The sequence below is a fragment of the Ictidomys tridecemlineatus genome, chromosome 7 (genome assembly GCF_052094955.1).
Source record: "Ictidomys tridecemlineatus isolate mIctTri1 chromosome 7, mIctTri1.hap1, whole genome shotgun sequence".
Lineage (NCBI taxonomy): Eukaryota > Metazoa > Chordata > Mammalia > Rodentia > Sciuridae > Ictidomys > Ictidomys tridecemlineatus.
In genome coordinates this window covers 122,903,254-122,927,915 of record NC_135483.1, presented here as the reverse complement: position 1 = coordinate 122,927,915, position 24,662 = coordinate 122,903,254, and the positions used below count along the sequence as shown (strand labels likewise).

General features: G+C 35.1%; 1 protein-coding gene across 5 annotated transcripts in view; it reads left to right on the top strand.

The window, feature by feature from the left end:
* Cacnb4 (calcium voltage-gated channel auxiliary subunit beta 4) overlaps window positions 1–23,846 on the top strand; it is a 252,595-nt gene extending 228,749 nt beyond the window's left edge. For all 5 annotated transcript variants that reach the window (XM_005315799.5, XM_005315800.5, XM_005315801.5 and 2 more), the window contains 4 exons: window positions 3,796–3,947; window positions 4,946–5,041; window positions 14,526–14,711; window positions 17,044–23,846. In XM_005315799.5, the coding sequence (XP_005315856.1) occupies window positions 3,796–3,947; window positions 4,946–5,041; window positions 14,526–14,711; window positions 17,044–17,304 (695 nt within the window). In that variant the 3' untranslated portion in view covers window positions 17,305–23,846. The remainder of the gene's footprint in view (window positions 1–3,795; window positions 3,948–4,945; window positions 5,042–14,525; window positions 14,712–17,043) is intronic.
* Window positions 23,847–24,662: the final 816 nt, after the last annotated feature.

The window sequence follows — 24,662 nt, the reverse complement described above, 5'->3', positions numbered from 1 at the left end:
ACTCAGAAGAAACAAAGTAGATCTCAGTTCACTGGTTTTTAACTGTACTCTGTGAAGTCATGTACCCACAACCATTGGAATCCATCTAATGTCAATGTAAAATAACACTGAATGGCTTATTTGTTGTCTTATTAAATACGTAATTTGTAGATTCTTTCATCAAATGTCTATCAAACACTTGTTATGTGCCATGCATTATGCTAGACTCAGGAAATACAGATGGAACTAAGACTCAGTATTTTGCTCATGGGTAAAGAAAAAGAAGGGATAGATGGTTAAAATACTCTGGGATAATGAAATTACAAAGAGCAAGCTAAAGGATAAAGAAGAAGAGTGAGTGGTTTGTGAGGACTTTTTAGAAGTTATATTTGAGCTGGTTCTTCAAGGCACACAAGAATGTCTAAAAACATTGACCCATAAAAAAAAAAGCATTTGTGATTGAGAAAAAATTAGATTTGTGTTTAGCATGCTTATAAAGGAGAGTGTAGGCATGGTTGTAGAGGAACCAGAAAAGAGACTGAAAGAGTAGATTGACGTCAATCTGTTAGAACTCTAGTGTTGCTTGTTAAAGAGATATCTTAAATAGATTTCGTGAAATGTTTATTTTATAAGATATTAATAGTTGTTACATTAAAATGTTTTCCATGGTCAAATAAATTTAGAAATGATGAATTAAACAGTTGGCAGTTTTCTTCATTGCAAGACTTCTTGTAGCCCTGAAGATATGAAAGGTAACACATTTGAAATTCTAAAAGAAACTATTCTAGTATGCAATATGTCCCTTGCTTAAACCCCTTTCTTACATGGGAAATATTGTGGGATTACTGTTCCAGGAAATGTTGGGAAATGCTACCTAGGCCCATGGCAGTAATATGAATAGATGTGGGTATAGGAGTATCACCAGTCAAAGAGATGCTAGAAAGACGGGCTAGGTCACCTGTGGTCAGTTTTTTGAAATGTTCCTTGAGGGCCTCCAGATCATAATCTATGAATCCTCAACTCCCTTTGCCTAGAATAGGATCAGGAAGAAACTTCCTTTGGAATCCCTCTTAGAATTAGTCTAGGTAGCCAGGATTGTTTGGCATGGTTGAGGTTTTTTTTTTTTTTTTTTTTTTTAGAGAAAATTATCTATGTAAATAAAGATACCTTTCTCTTACACACACACACACACATTCTGAATTTTGGGCTCATCCCAGTAAGTAATGTGGTCTCCTGGCTTCCTCTGTCAATCTAAACTCCACCTCTCTGCTTATGCCAGAGTGCCTATTGCCCAAAGGTTCTGTGATGGTTATGCAATAGGTGTGCCTGCTTCTTCTTGCGTCAGAAACTACACTTAACTTCATTGCTGGGGCAGAGTAAATAGATCCAGATATTTCTGAGTTATTTGGACAGGGACTTGGAGGACCTGGAGGATCCTTATACCAGGGCAGTCCAGTTAGCGTTACTGCCTTTTCACTGCTTCTGAAGATATCACATTCCAATTTGAAGCATAAAACAATGTAGATATGTTCAGGGATAGTCCTGGTGACAATCTTCCTTAAACCCAGTGGCAGCTCAATGAAAACAGCATAGAGGACATGCTCCAACATCCTGCGACTGAAACTTTCTATAGTCAAAATTGATTTAATTTTCCAAACTTCCTTCTTAAGACAATTTTTTACTTTTTTCTTTATTTTTTTTTAGTTGTAGATGGACACAATATCTTTATTTTATTTATTTATTTTTATGTAGTGCTGAGGATCGTACCCAGTGCCTCATGCATGCGAGGCGAGTGCACTCTACCACTGAGCTACAACCCCAGCCCCAAAACAAATTTATTTTTAAACTGTTTCTGACATGCCAGAAATAAAAGGGGAAAATATGTTTATTATTACTAACAAATGTAGAATATAGTCTCGGAAGAATTTGGCAAATAAATCTACTTATCTAATGTCCTTAAATTGATAACTTGAGAGCTAGTCGCTCTTCAAAGCATTGTGAAATTTTTCAAATCATTGATATTATATAATATGAAAAACAACAGATATGTTGACTCTTTAAATTCATACATTATGTGTTAAACATCAGTGGTTCTATAGAAAATAAGGCTTTTTGCTATTATAAAAAACCCTCTTCACCAGGCTTGGTAGCACAAACCTGTGAATCCCAGTGGCTTGGGAGGCTAAGGCAGGAGGATCACAAGTTCAAAGTCAGCCTCAGCAACTTAGTGAGGCCCTAAACAACTTAGTGAGACCCTGTCACAAAACATAAAAAAAAAAAAAGGACTGAGTATGCAGCTATGTATGTAAACACCCTTGGGTTCAGTCCCTGGTACAAAAAAACAAAAACAAAAACAAAAAAAAACTTCTTCCATAAAAAAGTAGAGCTACATGATAAGCCTGGAGTGTTTATGACCCCATATACCCTGTTAATCTTTTTGGTTAATGAAAGGAGAATTGTGTGTGTGTGTGTGTGTGTGGATGATACAAACTTGAGTTTATCCTGGACAAGCAAAGTAAATTATGAGATTCTGTCACAAACCCTTTTCAGTGAGGGTATTTAGAGTAATACTACTTTTCTCTAGGCCACCTTTGGTATCATTTAAATAGCTTTGTGTATGCTATATTAAAACATTATAGAGTACACCAGATTGAAACATTATTAGGTCACACCAATAGCCATAAAAATAAGGAAAGACCAAAACAACAAAACCAAATAATCTCTCTGAAAATAAATAGTCTAATTCACATTTTGGACATGGCGCAATTAAAAAAGATGAATTATAAAATATATAAGGAACTTTCTTATATTTCAGAAAGTTATAGTGTATTTGGATTATCCATTTTCCTTAAAAAAGAAATAGTTGGGTTGCTTCAGACCTTTGAAAAGAACTAGATTTTTCGTTTGACCAAATCCATGCAGATTCGGGTCACTTGACTCTTATAAACAGCTGAAAAGATTTGCATCTAGATGTAATGCAGCAGTTTAATATAATTAGCCTTAGGGTATTTTTTAATACCAAAGATAATTATGTTTTAGAAAAGTCCACTGGCTCTAATTCTTAAATTGAGCTAGAATTGCTAATCTGTTAATTGTAAGAGGAAACACTGAACAATTAAACTGTGGTATGAAGATGTGCATAACAGTCAAAACAAGTTATTCCTAGTTTTTTTAAAAGAATGTTTACAAAATATTAATATATAACTTGTTGATAGTAGGACTGTTGCACTGTGCCAGTCATGGTGGTACACACCTGTAATCCCAGGGATTAGGGAGACTGAGGCAGAAGGGTCACAAATTCAAATCCAGCCCGGGCAATTTAGTAAGACCTTGTCTCAAAATAAAAAAGGCTGGGGATGTAGCTCAGTAGCAGAGTTACCCTGGGCTCCCTTCCAAGTACTGCAGTAATAATAATAATGCTGTTATTTTAATGTAATTTGCTTTCTCTCTGACGTTGCTTCACGCATGTATCTCAGTTGTTTCCTAAATATGGTTTCAGTTTTGATAGCTGAAATAAAAGTAAAGAAGAACAAAGCAATAATCAAAAAACAACATAAAAAAAACCACCAAGGCTATATAAATAGCTAAATGTTAGGTTGAATGTAAGAAGCAAATTAAAAAAGCTTGAATTTTTCCACCAATTGTTTTGTTTTATCTCTCTCTCTTTAGAAGACTTTAAACTAGACATGGTTAGGAAAATTCAGAATATTTTGTTTTGTAATGTAGACAAACATATCTGAAATATATACTTTTTTAAATAGAAATACTGACTAATGAGAATAAAGAGTACCTGTTAATTCTTGTTTCTCCTTTTAGCGGAAGTACAAAGTGAAATTGAAAGAATCTTTGAGTTGGCAAGATCTTTGCAATTGGTTGTTCTTGATGCAGACACCATCAATCACCCAGCACAACTTATAAAGACTTCCTTAGCACCAATTATTGTTCATGTAAAAGTCTCATCTCCAAAGGTAATCAATCGGCTCATTTCAGTCTTGAGGATTAGCACATTTCTTTTGAGATATTTTTTTTCTGTGTTTTGTTGTTGTTATTAGTGGGCAAGAAGAATATTGAGATTCTTTTTGATGAGCCCATTTTAAAACAGTCTCTAGGTTCTAGGAATTTTGAAATAGCAAATAAAGAAGAGTCCATTCTTATAAGATGTTCATTGGTCTCAAACCAGACAGTTATGCAAGTATATAATAGAAATTTTTAAAAAATTTAAGAAAGGTCAGAAGAAGTAGACTCTGGCTTTTCCTAGACTACAGGTTCTATCTTGGTAAATTGTTTGTATAACATTGATTCTTGGATCACCTATATTTTCTTCCCAGTTGAGAGAATACATAGTTCAAGAAAGATAACGATATTTATACTACACTTATCATATTAAAGGTAAAATATCATTGGATGAACATTTCTTATGGAAATGTCATAGCCCTAGACACTTGTGCGAAGGTTGGGTTCTTTGAGGAATATATTATTCCATTATGAGTAGTCTGATTAATATGAAATTAAACTAGAATTTCCTATGAATTACTTATGACAAAAGAAACAAATATGTAAACAACTGTGATATTTATCTGACATAAAGGTGGTGAATCAAAATATTACTCAACTGAATAAAATCAAAATATTACCAAACATAAGTGACCTGGTACAGAGCAGTTCCTCCACTTTTGTATGACTCTCTTTGAAATTTCCAGGAAATTATAAAATACAGAGTGGGGACTCAAGGGCCCTCCAAGACCTCACACAGAGGTAGAACAGCATGAACACACATGAATCAATCCACTATACTGAAAGCCACTGCAAATGGGTGACATCATTACAGAGTTTGTAGAGTGTATGATTTCTCACATTGCATTTCCTCTTTACTAATCCTTAAGGCTAAACCGACTAAAAAAAGATCCCATTTTATTTGATTTTCTTTCAATTCATTGATAAGAGCTCGGCTCCTGTCTTCTCTTAGGTTTTACAGCGATTGATTAAATCTAGAGGAAAATCCCAAAGTAAACACTTGAATGTTCAACTAGTAGCAGCTGATAAACTTGCACAGTGCCCTCCTGTAAGTATGACCATTTTTTTTCCCTTAATCATTCTTGACTAGTTAGAAAAGGTTGGGTCTTGTTCATATTAGCGTTGTTATTTTTATTCTATGATAATGGTGATGACGTATGTTTAAAATCTAAAGGATCTCATGGAACCAGCTGCTACTGTCTTGTTGACTGTGCTCAGACTTCCAGAACTAGATGGTGTCTAGTTAATAAGACCTAAACCTTGGTCTGATACCTGCTGTCCTTCCTGATCCCTTGATTTCCTGGCAAACACTCAGGAAACCACTTAGCATGTAGCATCCAGTCACGTGGACACTTTCAAGCAAAGAACAGAATAAAATAAAGCATGCCAATTTGACTTTCCTTTAACTTTTTCTGATAGAAGGTTCTGGTAGGATTAAAAAAAATTATGATGTTAAAGGTCAAGAATTGATAAGAACTAGAGGAGTCCTGTGGTTGTAGCAGATGAAGAGTCAGGGTTGAGTGAAATAAAAAAACTACAGTAAACTAACTTTTCTCCTAGTGCCATTGCCAGAAAACAAATGCTGGGTTCAAAGGCAAACAATGATGGGGTGAGGATCAGAAGTGAATGGTATCACCTGGCACTGGGTCATGGCCAGTCCATGTCACCACTTGCTCAATTGACCTCCTGTTTCTATGACTTTTCTCTAAAGGAAATAACAGTCTCTTTTGGTCAGCTGATTCAGTGGCTTTTTTATATTCTTGTGCAAGGACCATTTATGCTTTTAAAGCATAAAATTAATTTCAAATGTTTAGAGAGGCAACACAGCATCACTTTTTAAAGCAGACTCTGGAGCCAGATGCTTAAGTTCAAATCCATACTGACTAGTTACGTAATCTTAGGCAAGTACCTGCCTCATGAGGTTATTGTAAGAATTCAGTGAGTGAATATGGAAAGGCTCTTATAATAGCACCTGGTACATAGTTCACACTGTCCAGGTGTTTATGTTGTAATTACTAGGTATACTTTGTGCCATTCGATGCCTGGTTGGTTAGACTTTGTAACGACCCTTGTCTCTCTTGCTCACTCTTGTAACTCACTCACTACATAATCATAGTGGACTCATCATAATAAATATTTGTTGAATGAATGAATGGAGGTGCAGGGACAGGGAGTAATAAAGCATCCTTTCATTAGATACTTGCAATGGCCTGATGTGTGCTAGATGCTTTACATAGATTGTCGGTAATCCTCAGTTACCTAATAAAATAAGCAATATAATTCCTATTTTACAATTGAGTCAATTGAAAACAGAGGGGTTCAAGGATTTCTCTAAGGTCACATAGCAAATTAGAATTACATCTAGATCTTTCTGGTTCCAGAGCCACTTTATTCTCCTCCTAACCCTACCTACCCTACACACAAATATGCACACACCTGGCTACCTACAATGCAGATAATTTGGATATCTTGAAGCATAGCATTCTGTGTTAAGAACACAGAATTGCTTACTAATGAAGTCACTTTCACAGTAGAATGAGTGATTAAAGCACTGAATGAATATAAAAGAATGTATTACGGAGCCCCTGACTTGGTAATCCTTCACAGTTGAAGGGAGAGTATCTTTATTGACCAGCTCAAAGGCCAGAACCATCCTATTATTTCCATTTTTTTTCCCCTGAACAATCTTAGAAGGTTGGTTATCAGTTTGGTGTTCTGGGAAGTGGATACTCAAATGGAAATAGAAGTGCAAAAGATTTATTGTAGAAAATCCCTTTTCTTTTTATGAGAATGAGTTTATTAATATTTATTCTTGATAGTTACTAGAGAAAATACTTGTGTGCTATTAAAATTGAGGTGTTTTGCTGAGAGAGTTGATCATTGAGTTGTTCATCTAGTATAACTTGTTATGTCTGAAATAGCTGGAACCAAGAGAAGGCATGTGCATACTTAATACCGTGTGCTTCTTCAGGACTTGTTCCCCCACCAAGGGGAACAAATGGCACTCAAATGGCTCTTGGAAGACAGCCTTGTCCTATTATTATCTTAGTGGTACAAACACCTCCTTGTTTAATATAATTGGTCAGATAACTTGGCATTTTAAACAAAGCGGTCTGAGTATGTAAGGTTACCTTATACTTAACATTTTCTCAACATTTGATGTTGCATAAATAGCATGTATAATGCTGAGAAGGAATTGTGCACTCTGTTTTGGCACACACAAAGAAATCTTCAGCTTATAAAAACCAATAGCAATTTAAAAATGTGTCTGCATTTGTCCTTTTACTTCAAGATCATAATTATAATTGTCATCCAAAGATTGGTGATCACTGTGTCATTTTAGTTCCTTTAGGAGAATTTGCAACTTGCTTAATTGGCCCCTGCTTCTCCAGTGTGAAAAGTCAGCAGATTTTACTGGCAGAGTTTTACTTTGCAAAGAAATTAAAGGCAGCAGTTTTTGGAAAGGGAAGTCTAAAAGAGCACAGGGGGGGGGGGAAGTTAACTCTCTCTAGCCAGAAGAATGGATTCTAGATTCAGGGACTATTGAAGCAGAAAAAAGACCTTACAGAGAACCCAATAGAGTGTTTCCTAGGGTGTGTTCTTTATGATACGGGTTCTCTGTGATGATATCAGGTGGTTTTGGAAATGGACTATGATGCCAAAAGTGTTTGGAAAAAAAAATACTTATGTAACAAAGATGGTTTTCTTTCTTTGCTGCAGAATCCGGACTATGCATTTTCTATTTCCAATAGGATAGGTAGTATGTGGTGCTTCTGCTGGTATGATTGTAGAGCTGTTTTTCCATGGATCATTCTATGGTCTAGTGTTTTGCAGAATGTTTCAAGGGAAGACTAATCCAGTCCAGTCTCCTTGTTTTATAAATGAGGTAACTGAGACCGAGAGAGGTGACCTGGCTTTCCAAAGGTCATACATCTTGGCCAAAGTTGCATAAGATCTCTGATGCTTATGCTGGTGATACTTTAGATAGTGAATGGCAATAAAGTAGTTATTATGTATTCTCCTGGAAAGAAAATCATGGATTTCGTGGATAAGGCTTCTTCTAGGAGATGGATCAATAAACTTTTTTAGCAAAGGTTTAGATAATAAGTATTTTAAGCTTTGTGGGCCATATGGTCTTTGAACAACTAACCAGCTCTGCCTTTGAGTAGCCGTAGGCAGTATGTAAACAAATGGGAGGGCTTGTGCCCCAAACAAGTTTGGTGGAAGCAGGAGGCAGGCCTTATTTACCACGCCAAAAAAATTGCCACCCTTGTCCTGGCACAAGTTGTGGTTATCTATTACTGTGCAGTAAGCTCCTCTAAAACTTCGTGACTTCAAACAGCAGCCATTGGTAGTCTTCAGCTGGCTGCTGACCTAGTCACCTAGCAGAGGTGGCTAGAAGGTGGGAGTCAGTCAGCTCCTCTCCCTCTGCCAGTTGTCCTGGGCTCTCTCTGTAGCATCCCTTCCACAGGGATGTGGGCTGCTCACATCATAGCTTCCAGGGCTCCAGAACAAGTATTCCAAATCTCTTAAGACTTGATGTCAGATACCAGCACAAGATCCCTTCCCCAGCATTCTGTTCATCAAAATAGTTTTACAAAGACTGCCAAGATTCAAAGAGAGCGGACATAGACCTCCATTCAATGCAGGAGATGTCAAAGAGCTTATGGCCATTTTTAATCTTCTTTAGACTAAGATGAACTGTGAGGATGTCTGGAATACACAAGGAAAAGGGGCCTGTGGGGCCAGGACCCACAAGCCCATTTCATACATTTTTCTTTTCATATGATCAGCCTGATTTGTTTCACCACTATACATCTATATGGCATACTTAGTTTTTATATGGGCTTCTACCAGATATTGGTACCATTTCCCTTCTTCAGAGAGGTTGAGAATAGTATGTTTTAAGAAGACCAATTTCAGATTGCCCTGGTACTATGAGAGCTGCATAATGCATGGTGAGAAAAGCAGATAGACAATTGAATATATAAATGACATGTAATCCTTTAATCCTACTTAGTTACAAGCTGCCTTGTGTTACCAAAAGCTGACCCCGTGGCTCTTTGAGCTTTGTAATGGTTGTGTGTGTGTGTATGTGTGTGTGTGTGTGTGTGTGTGTGTGTGTGTGTGTGTAAAATGACATTGATCGTTCTCTCTGTGAGACTCATCTCAGCGGAATCTTGCAAACCTCTCGTGTTACAGTAACCATAGTAGTTCTCTTCTATTCCATTTTATTTTCCATTGCGGAATGGACTCAGATTTATTCTATTACACACAAGAGCTCTGAAGGGAATGAAGAAATGATAGTGCCCACTATATTGGATCATATTTCTCGCATAGTAGTAATTTTCCAGTGCCCTTTTCCAGTAATCTTATTTAAATTAGTTGGAATCATGCAGATTCAGTCATCTATTTGAGGTGCCAGCCCCTACTGGTGCATTCATTATTATAGAGTGTCTGAATGTCCAGAATTTAATTCCTAACACTGCGTTTTAAAAAAAGGAATAATCCATTTCGTATTTTCTTTATGAAACAAGGCCACGTGGGATCCAGTTTCTCTCAGTCCAAAGAAGACTACATCTTTTCGAGGGTTTCAGGCACCCAACTTGGATGTAGAGAGTTCAGGATAGTTCATTCCCTAAAGTGCTATGATATTACTGATCGAAGTGAATAATGGGTGTCTTTTCTGCAAACAATAAAACTGGCCAATGTTGCAATAGTCTTTGAAGAATAAGACAAGATGGGATAGAAGAATGTGGGGAGGAAAGCACGTTGGGGTTCATAACTAGAACTAATTTGGATTCATAACAAATAAAGAGGAGGAAGGGATCAAAGTCAACGTTCTTTGCTTTCATGTTACCCACACGAATTAGTGGCAGGAACTACAATTGTCTTTCCTGTTTAGCTCATTAAAGTAGAAACTACCTGAGATGAACTGTTAGAGCCCCACAACTTTGGTTTTCCTTTATCTTCATAAGACCTGGGTCTTTATAAATGCTTTAACTTAGAGTCTAGTTTCCTATCACAAGTTGACCAGTAAGTTTAGTACTCAAGACTTCAAAAGCATTAATAAAGAAAAAATGCAGGTTTGACATGAAACAAACATTGGTGCCACTCAGTCATTTTATTGTACTAAATAGTATTTGCCACTCATTTGTTCTAAATGGTAGCAGTTTCAGTCCTTATATTACAGTAACAAAGAAATGAAAACATGCAGATCCCTATTATATCCTTTTATCCACTTAGAAATAGGAAAGATGTCCCATGTGAGGTTCTATCTATGTACAACAAATGAACATAAAGCTATGCATGTACCATAAGAGTTGACATATATTTAATTCCCTGTCTAGCTAATATGCAATAATGAACCAAATTTTTTATGAACCAACTTTTTAAAAGCTAAAATTAAACTGCATAATTAGTTTCTAAGTTTTGTAAACTTTTTATTGAAACATTCAATAACAACTTCCTGTATAAAAATAATTGACAAGATACATTCATTTAATGAGACAACCCCCCCACCAGGCTAGAAACTGGATTTTATATAGTTGTAAAGGAAGATCTACCCAGTCCCTCTATCTTCCCTCCAAAATGAATTTAAATAAATAGAATTTGCACTGTTCCTCGGTGTAGGACTTAAAAAGAACTACAACTTCTATTAAAATTGGGGTGACCAAACATTACAATTTGCTCAGTGTGGGCCAGGTTTTAATAGTGATAGTCCCCCATCTCCAGAAATAATCCCTAGTACACCAGGATGGCTGGTTGCCTTAACTCAGATAGTTTCCTCAGGAAAGACTGTCACATCTTACTCTCTGAATGAAGAACTAGACAGAGGGTTAAATACTTGCGATTTAAAAAATATTACAAATCTTCTTTGTTTTCTTATTATTCAGCTTCAGTCTTTCTTTCCCTTTCTTTCTTCCCTGCCATTGTAGTTCTCTAGGCCACCAGATGAGCTAGAGGCATGTTTTGATCTTGGTTATTTACAATGCTTTAGTTTTTAATTTTCCTGAAAGAGGTTATCCAGAGAAGGAGCTACTGTGCCTGAATTTTTGATGGTTTGTTTTGATTCTTCTGTTCATTACTTATTTATTTTGGCAGCCAAACCATTTCCGCCTATTCCAGCTGAAGAAAATATCCCATCCTAGAATGTCAGAAGTAATCACTGTAGCAACTCTTTGAAAACAACTCCACATTACCTTTATCTTCAGCTGTCACCAAGGGCATGGTGTCACTGAGTGGGTAACTGTTAACCTCCTGGGATCTTGCTGATTAAATATTTTTTTGCATCCCTAGCCCACACTATGGATCTCACATATTGCAAAATTAGGTGCTGATTAGATGTGAGCCTTTAAATTTGTAAAGCATTGGGGGAATGGAAGGACAGCAGAATAAAGATATTATTATTGCAGTGGGTATATACATGACTGCATGACCAATGTAATTCTGCAACTTGTACACTCAGAAAAATGAGAAATTATATCCCATCTGATACAAATGTATGATATGTCAAGATCATTGTCCTGACATGTGTAACTAATTAAAACAAAAATATTTGTAAAGAATTGGCAAAGCTGGTATGCATAAGTCATTGGGTTGCTTCTCCTTGAATGTGTGTGTGTGTGTGTGTGTGTGTGTGTGTGTGTTTTATTCCCTTTATACTGACTTTCTAGCACTCTAGTCTGTTCAGCTGTGTTATTTCCTAAACAGAAAGAAAAATTGTCACAGATATGCAGGCTGTGAAATTCCTTCTAGTTGGAAATAAGGTACATATGTCAGTATTCATTCAGAAGCTGAAATTTGCTTTTTTTTTCTGTGCTTTTGAAAGTATAAAAGCAGTTTCAAATCATTTTCCATCGTATAACTGTCTTTTAGCAGTGCAAAAGCATGGTTTGCAAGAAACGATCGGGCTTAAGCAAACAGCCATGTGCTAATGTATACAGAGTCTACCCATTGGCAAAGAAAAAAATTTTTTTAAAATTCTGGTAATTAAATGTGTGTTTAAATATGTCTACAACAGTGACAATGTAGCATGTAAATAGCCAGGCAGATGTCAACCTCCCCCAAGAAGCATTGTGCAATCCTGGCTGTCATTGTCAAGACCCTTCCAGGTCCCTGAAGGTTGTTGTTGTTATATTATTATTATTATTATTATTATTATTATTATTATTATTATTATTATTATTATTATTAGGGACCTTGTTAAAGCAAGGAAATGATTCACTGGAACTAACCAAACCCATATTATAGCGTTAGATTTATATAATCAAATTTTACAGTAAGTACAAATAAAATGATACAAAGAGCAGGCTCTAATCACATGCAGCATAGAATTTGTGAAATGCTGAAGCCCACAGTAGCTGAGGGGCCCTTTGTTTGGTGCTGCCAGTTTCCTCTTTCTTCCTCCAGTGCCATCTGAGTTCACGAATGCTTTTAGGGTATAGCCATTCTGCTCCCCCTCAGGTCAACACTGCATTGCCACTGTTTATATCAGAGCATTATGGGCACTTCTTGGATTCTACATTTGGCACTATGGAAAGTTTATATTAACCGGGGAAGGAGGATTTTGGTGGCAAGAGATTAGAAACTCCCACAGGTTACTTCGGTGAGAAAGGAGATTATGGGAAGGATATATGTCAACTGAAGCTCTAGGAACTGGTTCCTTTCCCTGTCTGATGGGCCACATGGTGTCTTTCTTTTATTGTAACTCTGCTTTTCTTTATGTTTTGTTTTCTTCCCTCGACAGATAGAATTCTTTAACTTACTTATAATTTCCCTTTCTTCCAAAGCTTCATTTTTATAAGTCTCTCTGGGCCTCCTTCTAAATCCAAAAACTTTAAGCTTACAGCCCCAAACATTATTGTTCTCTATATTGTTCTGAACTAAAGTCCCAGTGTGACATAGATTATTATGAATTTTAATACTTGTCTCTCTCACAAGACTTTATGCTTCTTGAGCATAGGATGAGGTGCTTTCTTTGCCACTGTAAATCTACAGTGCCTAGCATTAAATAGGTACTGAATAAATATTTTAAAAATGAATAGAACATAACATTTAGAAATTCCACTAGTAACTGCTCTTGGGGGGCATTTTTCTACATGAATTGAATTGGCTGAGTCTTCTTAAATATGCATCAATTTGAACTGAAGTTACTTATTATTTTCCTACTTCTACTCCAAAGACCTTCAAATAGCTTTCCAATTTAGAGGAGAGTTTTTCAGTAAAGGTGGATATAATGGAAAGCTGAAATAGTAAGTGTGGGTGCAGTGAAGCACAGTGAGCAGGTGCTTAGCTTGCCTGAGTTTCTGGGTTTGATCCCAAGCATCAAAACTAACTGACTAAATGAATAAATAGTAAAAGTTGGGGTGATGGTGGGAAAGAGTTTCTATGGTGACTTCTGCTTCAAGGAGCTCTGTTCTAAGCACTGAAGAGAATGAACCAACGGAGCTTGGTTGTCAACTTTTTATATTCCAATTGCTATTAAGGGTCAATCCATCCAGTAATGTTGGTGCTATGACAATAACCATGTATTTGATTCATTACTGGAAGGTTCTTATTTTAGTAAAATGAGCTCATAAAAGCAGGTAGATAGTGGAGGTGGTGTGAGAGAGAAGATGTTTCAATCCTGCTACTGAAAGTTAGATCCACCACCACTCACCTACTTTTATGTCATGTACTAACACCTGTGGGGAGGTGCCAGGGTTTTCTGGCTGGCTCTCCATGGGATCTATCCTGGGTGTATCCTGTCCATGTTCCCAGCCACACTTGACTAACAGAAGGGCCACTCTTCTCCTGTTGGAGTAGAACAACTTCCTGCTTACAGGGCAGATGCTGAGCAAAGTCCTTGCTGACAGAAACATGTACCCCAAATACTTCCTGTATAAACACCTCTTACTCTGGTTAAACACCCTGTTCTTTTTTACATTTGTAACAATCTTATGGTAGCAGCAATCACTCTAATGTGATTTTCTAGCATTAATCCTGCTTTGTTTCCTTGTTTTTTTTTTATCATGAGGCAAGTAACATCATTTCCCCAACCATTTTGAAAATTAAGTAAATGGTGTTCCCTTCAACATTGTTACCTTGGGAGATGAAATGTTTATTCCAATGATAATGTCACTACCCAAAACATTTTTAGAATTCCTCTTTCAGTGCTGTTAACTTGCTTCTTTTGTATTCTGGCATAGAATTCAGTTACAGAGGAATGTGGGGGGAATGTGAATTCATTATACACTTTCACTTATCACCTATACAATTGTCATAGTAACCTCATCTTTTTCTTTCAAAATAATGAGAGATATGAATATTTAATGAGTACTCTTATTTTTCTGTAAATATCTACATTTGCATGTGGATAACTGCAACTGTATTTACCAGATTTTAACTTTAGAAACTGCTAATTTATGTTCTCAAATTTGATGTTAGCATCTAGATTTGAGAAATGCTATTATCTGCCTTAAGGGGTATTTTAGGTTTCATTGCCTAAAACCTAACTTTTGGAATACAATGGATTTTCTTGTCACCTACAGGAAATGTTCGATGTTATATTGGATGAGAACCAGCTTGAGGATGCTTGTGAACATCTAGGAGAGTACCTTGAGGCGTACTGGCGAGCCACCCACACGACCAGCAGCACCCCCATGACCCCGCTGCTGGGGAGGAATTTGGGCTCCACAGCACTCTCACCATATCCCACGGCAATTTCTGGGTTACAGGTATTTCCCCTTGTACTTTTACTACCTCATTACTAAGATTCTATAGAGAACTCGATTAAATTGAAGACTAGGGTTGTCCTTGATCTGAAGAGGAAAACATAGGGGCCCTTTATATAAAGAAAATATAAACTATTACCTAATCATGTTCCATCCTACAGCAGGTTACCCAGAAACCCTTTCTAGAGACTTTCTTGCTGTGAATTTATAATGAATCAATCCCTGATCATTCAGTGTCTACTCAGTGCAACTGCCCATGGCTTCTCCGTGGCACTTTTTTTTTTTTTTTTATTGTTGGTCGTTCAAAACATTACACAGTTCTTAATACATCATATTTCACAGTTTGATTCAAGCGGGTTATGAACTCCCAACTTTACCCCGTATACAGATTGCTGTATCACATCAGTTACCCTTCCATCCTGGCACTTTTTAATGATTATAGGACAATGCAAATCTCAGCTACCATAGCTAGATAAATAAGATATTTGGGGACAGATAGGGCTTTTGATTGCCCTTAACTTTTTCCACCCCTGAGGTTGCTAGACGTGTCCTTTACTTTGCAAAAGACAGAATGTGAATGTGAGTAGAACTCCTCTGTTTGGAAATGGTGACAGGTCTCTGAGTTTTCTTGGAGGGGTCCGGGAGTCCACCTTGTTCGGTGGCTATGGAAAGTGTCCTTTAGAGAAGCTAGGAAAGAGCACAGGACCAGGAGCTTCTCGCTTCCACTGTTCTCATGCTGTACTCTGAACTAGATATAGGGAGCCAGAGGCATTATGATACAAAATGACTCTTTCCCTTTCTGCATTAATTATTATTTACCATTTATCAAGCAGCTGCTGGAATATGACCAAACCCCCAGCTGACTGAGGAACATGTAGTCAATTGAGCCCTCTTTCATCATGACTAGTTTTGTTTTAATGGGTTATAATGATAGTCATAATTGTAGATCATGTAGAGTTATCTCTGAGATAAATAGCACTCTCTGAAATGCTATTATAACTGTATTACTCTTCTGCAAAAGTTCATCTCTGTAAGCAGAAAATCTGCCATATAAATGAATCACTTTTGAGGCTGGAAATGAACATGGAAATGTATGATGGCAATGTACGGTGTATCTGTATGCATCAGGACTATTTCCTGCCTCGTTTTCCTTCTTGTGTGCTGACGAGAATAGCATTTCCATTGGCTCACTTGAGTCGGCTCTGAATTTTGCATAAATTAGTGGGATGAGGAATGGATGTATGAAACAGTATGCTTCTCTGGTGTAGGAGGAAGTAGAATGTTGTACTTTGTTATGAATGCAACACTCTTGAATTGTCATCCCTAACACACCCACCTAGAGTAGTTTTCCCAGTTTCCTTAATGAGTTAATGGGGTGGCTTTTGTCTCAAGGCCTACTTCTCCCAGGAATATAGAGTCTAAATTATTAGACACCTGGCTGAAGTTGATGGCACAGTCTATGACCCACTCAATGAGTTTGCTTCTGTATGAAGCTTCATGTACTTTGGAGAAGATGTGACTGGGCCCATGGTTTTATCAGAATCTTGTTCCTTATCTGAGATGGCCTACCTAAGCTCGTATACACACTGACCCATGGTTCCTATAGAGAGAAAAATATTTGAATAACATTTTATGATCCGTCAAATAAGTGACTTAAGATGATACTTTCAATTAATGATATTAGAGAAATTTACTTTCTATCTGAAAATTAGTTTTGCAGGACATTTCAGTTGAGGAAGCAAGATTTATAAAGCATCAATTAGCGGGCTCCATAATTACTATATACTCCTGTGGAAAGAATATTGTTGAGATTCTAAAGTTTAAGTAGGCTTCAGAAACAAATGCACTATTTTATAGATAGCACAAATAATAATTTCATTGAAGTGTTTTTTAGGAAAATTCAGCTAGATCAAGGTGAAGCATATGATTTTAGAAGAAGAAAGATTTTATCAGTTCAAGAGAAAAATAAAATAAATGATGCTATTCTGAACTTTATTTCCCAATAGTAAAATAATCCTCATTTTTGCAGTAGAAGTACAATTATTAGGCCTTTCTAAATATGTTAAATTCTATTTAACAGTGTTTTCAATAGGATGCATAGTCATGCAGCACTGTGTAATTAAATTCATAAATTATCAGCACTATGGCATCTTTACATGTTGTGTCCTAAATAAATAAAACCAGAGATTTGGGGCAGATCATTTGTGCATCAAAATATTTTATCAAGTCAGATATCTCGCTTCTCATTAGACAGATCCTATTATTGTACATTCATTTACATGTTTAGGTGAATGAAGCTGACATTATTTAATCAGTGAACTATCTGATATTTTAGAGTCAGCGAATGAGGCACAGCAACCACTCCACAGAGAACTCTCCGATTGAAAGACGAAGTCTAATGACCTCTGATGAAAATTATCACAATGAGAGAGCTCGGAAGAGTAGAAACCGCTTGTCTTCCAGTTCCCAGCACAGCCGAGATCATTACCCTCTTGTGGAAGAAGATTACCCTGACTCATACCAGGACACTTACAAACCTCACAGGAACCGAGGCTCACCTGGGGGATACAGCCATGACTCCCGGCATAGGCTTTGAGGCTGCCAAAACAAACAAACAAAAAATATGTATTCATCTGTTGACAATTTGCCATAGCACTGCTAGGATAAACCAATCATCTTAACTTGGCAAGCACAGCACAGTATTTACTGTGCTTATGGGCTGCTGTCATTTGATGCTAAGGGGCAAAAAACAACAACAAAAATGTACATTATGCCCTTGAGTCTAGATGGATATTAGATGCCCAATCATATAGATATTTTAAGTGCTACATTTACATAACAGTACCTTTTGTTTTCTTCATAGATTTAAACACATCAATTTGTAATTTAGGGTACTTAACAAGGCACATATAAAATAATTTCCCATGCTGGAAATTCCAAATGACCAGTTCCAGTTGGAACCAATTTATAAACCAATTCCTGTTGGAATTTGGGTGAATTGACTAGAAAGTCTACTTGAGCATGTTGCAATCAATTGAAATCTTGGGGAAAAAAACTAATAAGAAAATCAAAGTATCAATAGAAGCCAAAACTAGCTATTTATTTGCTGGAAGCTAAATTTACACTTAAAAGTTGGAATGTATAAACATTTTAATATATGTTAATGTTGCCAGAATGGCTTTTCAAACTTACCAAATGTATTGATAGTGCCAAAAAAAAATATTCAAATCTCAATGCAGAAATTATATAGTCGCCTCAGATTTTAATATTTTTATTTCTTTGCTGGCACAGCTGTTGTATTCAAAGTGTTTTGCTTTCTGTTCAGTCAATACTGTTAGCTCGTTTGAACTTGGCAAAAAAAAAAAAATTGGCAGAGAGAAAGAACAGTAAAGAGAAGCCCAAGCATAGCTGATTATAAGAAATGGGAAATGAGATGTTGTTTCTTTAATCAGTTTGAGCACAACTACATACATCCAGGAAACTGAAGTCACACCAAGAATGTGGTATAGATCCTCCTGAGTACAAAGCTTAACAACTCCAGGTGGGAGATCAGCTATCCCACTTAATACAAACACGGGGTCAGTTTTTCCTGCTAGCGTAGTTAAGTATCTTTCTATCGCATCACTCGGTCTATGTCTTTGAATATCTAAATATTCTAGCCCTTCACCAAATATTTTAAATCATGCTAAGGATTTTTTTTTCCATGACACATTCAAATTAGGTATTGGAAGTTAGCTTTTTACAAATTGGAAAAGTTAAAACAAATCATAAATTCAAAAGCTTGCAAATGCATAGATGCAGAATATATGCACTATAATTACAACATTTTTAATGCAAAGAATTATGAAGAATTTGGAGATTGAGATACCTTACTTCTAGTGAGAATTTTTAATCACTCATTAATTATTCAGTTTTTACAGTAACTATAATTATAGAATTGGTGACAAATGTCTTCTATTATCAAGGAAGACATAGGTTCCCTATGATCCAAAAAGTTGTGGAAATTGACCCTTTTATACAAGACAAAATGTCTTTATAAAAGACTCCTGTTTCTAAAATTCCAAAAATGTATGCATTTTCTCAAACCTGATAGGAACCAAGCATGAAATCCTTTTCTACTGGTACGTTATAAAGACTATTTTTGAAAACAAGAATAATTAATTTTATATTATTTTATTTTCCCCTAAGTTTTTCAATATTTAGACTCTCAAAGCATGCACCAGTTCAATAATTTTTCCTGATCAAGAAAATAAGTGTCCCAGGGTGTAGTGGCGCATGCCTATAATCCCAGCAACTCTGGAGGCTGAGGCAGGAGGATAGCAAGTTCAAAGCCAGCCTCAGCAATTTAGTGAGGTGCTAAGTAACTCAATGAGACCCTGCCTCTAAGTAAAATAGGGCTAGGGATGTGGCTCAGTGGTTGAGTGCCCCTGAGTTCAATCCCCAGCAACACCACCCCCCCCCAAGAAAAAAGAAAAGTTTCACATTCTTGATTAGTTACCCTCATCTTGAACCTCATTGCCATCTCATCCTGCAGTCTCCCTTCACGTTCACTGCGTGTGCCCCATTATGAACCTGTTTAGCTGATAATGAGGATGCCTATAATTCTGTAAGTCATTCACACATTTGATACAATTAAACATGGGCTCAGTAAATTTTAAAAGTTAATGTGACACTGGCTTGTGAAGTTCTTTTGTCATCTAGCAAAGCTTACAGAACTTTCAGTTAAGACATTTAAGAGAGCTATCTCCATTAGGCTCTTAAAAAATATATATATATATAACCTGCCATTACTAAATACTTTGTTAGAACATAGAAGAGCATTTTCCAGCAAACAAAAATATATTTATTACATGTACAGCACATATTTGCATGAGAAAGAAAACATTAGCCAAACATTTTTCTATATGCTTTACTGGTTTCTTGTTTGTGCGCATTAAAGTATTTAATTGCAAAGAGTGCACCAAGGTGTATAAATTTAGATTAGACAGCTGTTCAGCTTTTTCTGTAGTAGCATTAGCAATTTGGTCATTTAACTACTTTAAGATATTTACATTTTATGGCAGGTAGCTGTAACAGCGTTTACATATATTTCCTAGTCAACAAGATCACCATTTTCTTTCAACTTTTAAAAAGTCACTTAGTTTTAAAGGTCTCTCAAAGCCTAGTTTCTAGACTTCCATGTCATACTGAAAAAGAGGGAGGCCCATTCAGTATCCGTGTACAAATTCAATCCATCATTTACCATCAGATGTCCATACCGTTTTGCTTTGCATTCTTATTCAAAAGCTAACAATCTTGGAAAGGGTATAATGTATATTTTTCTTAATGGATATATTTAAAATTTCACTTTAACTTGACATTTCATCTTCCTTCTGTAGTAAGTTTATTTCCTCCAAATGAATAAGAAATATGCATCTTCCTTTTATTGCAAAGTGGTTTGTTTCTGTGTAAATGATACTAAAATCCAGATATTGACTAAGTGAAAAGTTTTATTTTTGTCAAGCACACTAAGCACCTTTGGAATAGATGTATTCCACAAATACTTTGTTTTTCATTGATTTTATTTAAAGTAGCAAATTATCACAAGTAGGAGAAACAAGTCTTATAATATTTGGGGGCTGTTTTAACTTATAGTATAAAATACCTGTTAGAATTCTGTCACTTCAGTCAGCAGACATGTAACAATGAAGACTCATGGGACAATGTGGAAATGTAGTTCTAGACAAAAAATAAAAAGGGAATGCAAGTTGTCAATCCTGATGTTAATTCTCAAGGCTATAATGTGACTCTAATATTATAATCAACAATATTATCTCATTTACTGCAATATTTAAAGCAACACTTAGAAATGTTTATAAATGACTAATGTTTCTCTCTTATCTTTATACAGTTCTATTGGAAGAAAGGTTGAAATTCTTAACAATTGAGACTAATGGTCTTTCCTAATAAGAAAGTCTTAATGTTGTGACTATACAGGTCATTGCATTTAGTCCTTAATGAAATGAATTTTTAAAATGTGAAACAAATTATGAGACAATTATTTGTTCCCTTTAAATAATGTTATTTACTCTAATTATTATTGTTGTTGTTTGCAAAATGTATTTTTGGAATGTTAACCTCTTTTCATACCTGCATACTTGAACTTGTCTTTTGTGTGGGGGCCTTAAAATTCATAACATAAAGTGGGGGTAATGAAAGAGAGTGCGAGAAGAAAATTATGGCAAAAGATAGTTTGCAAATTTAAATTCTTTAAATGAACATATCACAAAATATTTTTGCAACCCAGGATGTCAGTTAAGAATGTTTTTAGGTAACCTTAATTTGCATGCTGGCATATTTTCTTAAGTTGTACAGTTTTATTTTGGTATTTGCTAAAAAACAAAACATAATGCCACTGTAGAATTTGCCCTCTATATTGATATTTATATACTACCTCTTCTCTAGAGAAGACAGTCAGTCTTAAAAGGGAAATAACTTGTCAAAAACCAGTGATCAAATTTCTTACTATTACTGATAACCTTGCTGAAAGCTAATTGCATAAAGTGTTAAAATTTGCCTTCCCTTTAGATTTTAAACTGATGATTTTATCCCAAATGCTGCATGTTTCCATAATGCTCTTGTCATCCTTCATTTCTTCCATATTAGTGAAGTTTTCTTTGAATTGGTTCACAGATTATCCTGAAATATGGTTAATTTGGTTAATTTAACAAATGAATCATAATAGGGAACAAAACAAACTGCAAAGTAATTTATCTTTGTGTACAACATGTTATGATATCTAGCTCTTAAGTTTAAAAGAAAGTAGTTCCAAAGACTTGATGTTTAAATGCAGCTGTTTTGCAAATTCAAATTTTTGTCTTTTGAGAACACCAAGAACATGACTTAACCAATTACTGGGTAAGGGTATGCATTATCTTGGACTCCCATGTAATTGGAACAAATTTCATATCAGTGTTTCAAATAAATACATATGTATTCCTTAGTCCTTTTATATTTCTGCCTTTGTCTCTCATGACAATGTTGCATGCTGGTTTTCTTTTAATTATATAAAACTCACCCTTGAATGACTATATGAATGAAAACTTTATAGGAAATTATGTAATAAAATCTGTTTTTTTAGTTCCTTATAACTTTAATGTCATACTGTAACTATTCCTAAGTTACTTACTTAAGCTGTGTCTATGCAGCAGAGAACAGTCCTCCTCTTTTCAATGATAATCATGATCAAATCAATCAATACAATAGACAACAAAAACAACTTTTTTCTTTGAATTAAGCTGTCAAATTAGTCAAAATAGTGAAATTGGTTTATAGGGGCAGACAGAGCTACAGCATTAAAAAAATTACTTTTTAAAGTTTTCTTCTTTTATTAGAAGGGGTTCTCCAATGAAATACATCGTCTGATAGCAATTGTCTCTAACTACTTATGGATAATTTAATCTCAAATGCTGCATGTAATTTAGCTATGAGAAGATTCGAAAGTATCTCATCAGATATTATAATTAAGGGCTGTAACTCCTACATGAAAAATGTATAAATATAAGTGAAGAGCACTGAGTTTTGGGGAGTCATAGTTTCATATGACACTTTCTTTTGTTTCTTTTGATGGATGTAAAATGTTTGCATAAAGATGGTAGAAAATGATACTGATGGATTTAAAGTGGTTTGGGGTATACACTGATACTTCCTCAATTGAAAATGATAAGGAGTTAAAATGAGAACTAAGAACCAAAAGTGGCTGGCCTCTAGCTTTTCAATATTTTCTAAGTGTTCTTGGTTATGTTTTGAACACTTAAAATTTCTCAACCAATGGCTATGTCTATATTTATGTAGGGGCCTCTCTTGCCCTACTTGCATGCCACTTTCACACACTTAACTGAAATCAGTGTGAATTCTGTATGCATAAGGGATGTATTAAAGATGTGGGATCATTAATGCTATATTGTTGCATACTATTTTTCATATGCCTTACAATATTTTCTGGGACGTTATTAAAATGAAAGCATTTTATTGCCAAAATAAATCTATGTTGTTACTTCTGCAATAGCAGTAGAAAAATAAATAATGTAGCAAAAATATATATTGTACAGTACAAAATTATAAAATATATATATATATATATTTTGCCAATAATATGAAAATAGATTGAGGAGAAAGAAGCACATTTGTTATAGCACAAACTTACAACAAAATCCACTGTTAAATTTGGCAGTCCTATTTTTTAAAAGTAAATAGATTTAGTTATATGTTTCATCTACCATCTTTTTAACTTGCTGCTTGATACCTTTCCAGCAATTTATTTCATAGCCTTGCAATCTGTGGTTGTAATTTATTTTATTCCTTTCCATAAAACTTATTAAATTTTATTTTGTGATAAGACTCATACTATATTTTCTGTTCTTATTTCTTCTCCTTCAATAACAACTACAAAATGTCACAGCAAGTGAGCTCTCAGGGCTCCTCTGAATTTTGGACGTGTTTGAAATTGTTTTTTTTTTCACAGCCTCAAGTTAGAATGATCAACCAAGATGTCCCAATGCAAAAATATTAGTTAGGGATTCCTTAATTTATTTTGTACTGGATACTAGTTTGAAATATAAGTTAAAGCCATTAGCTTTGTTTTGGAAGGGATGGGGGAGGGAATAAAAAATAAAGTTATTAATATAAAACATTAAAAATGAAAATGGCAAAACAATCCAGAAAGTTTTCCCCTGCTATTCTGAGGCCTGTTGAATATCCCTGACTATTGCTATATCTCCAGTGATAAAGTGGGGAAAAAAATGCCTTTGTCAAATAATTTTTTTCTTTCTTTAAATTTTAGTTATTTATATTGATAATTTAACCCCTTTTATTTTTCTGATATAGGTATGTGTAGCATTCTACAAGGCATGCTGGGTAAAATATACTATGCAAATGTGTACAGTGCTGCATGTTTTTGTTCTCCCTCTGCTTTAGTGGCTTCAAAGAAAAAAAAATGTGGTGTTATTTTTGTGAACAAGACATTTAACAAAGAAAATGCAGAGTGCATGCATACAGTATCCTAATTTCTATGGATTTGTTTTATGGAACTTAAATGTGTACAAAACAATTGCATTAATTTTTTTCTTTTATATAATAAATGAAAAAACACTGAAACCAGCGTTATATCTCTCCTTTATATTATTCTATAGATATATTGAAGAAATACTGGAAATCACTGGGTATAATTATATATCTTTTATAAGTAAAATTAAAAATCTAAACAGTTACTTTAAAAAAAACTCAATTAATTGACTGTTTTCCTGAACATTCTGCTAGGTTCTATGAGTGAATCACAAAAGAAGTACTATTGGTAAAGAATTTGTAAGTTAAATACACATGAAACAGAATTATATTAGAATAAATGCATGAAATAGAATTGAATATAATATAGAAAAATATACTGCATGAAAATTTTTGTTCACAAGATACCCCTAAATGAGTAATGTAGTAGTTCTCAAAAGTTTCCAAAGCTATCCCATACCTGTAAGAATTCCATGGATAGTATATAGATTATTACTTGACATTTCATGTACTCAGGGTCATTTGTCTATGCTGTGAATTGATTGGAACTTAACTTTTCAGAAAAAAAAGTTATTTTTCAAGATGTTCAAAAGAAATAGATACTCTGTTGATTAATATACAGTGATTTATTACAGCCAAGTTATTTCACAAACATTGTCAATTTAATCCCTCTGACCACCCCAGAAAGTAGTTTACTAGACACAACTATGAATGAAGAAACAAAAACTCATTGTAACTTTTTTCTTTGAAGTATTTTCAGTTAAAACTTCATTTATTAAATGCCTTTACACTGCTCATCTAATAAATGTTGGCTGAATGAACAGTTTCTCAGTTATTGGAGAGACATTATATAAGGCTACCTCAACTATCAAAACATTTCAACCAACAATCTGAAACTCCCAAATGGAGGAA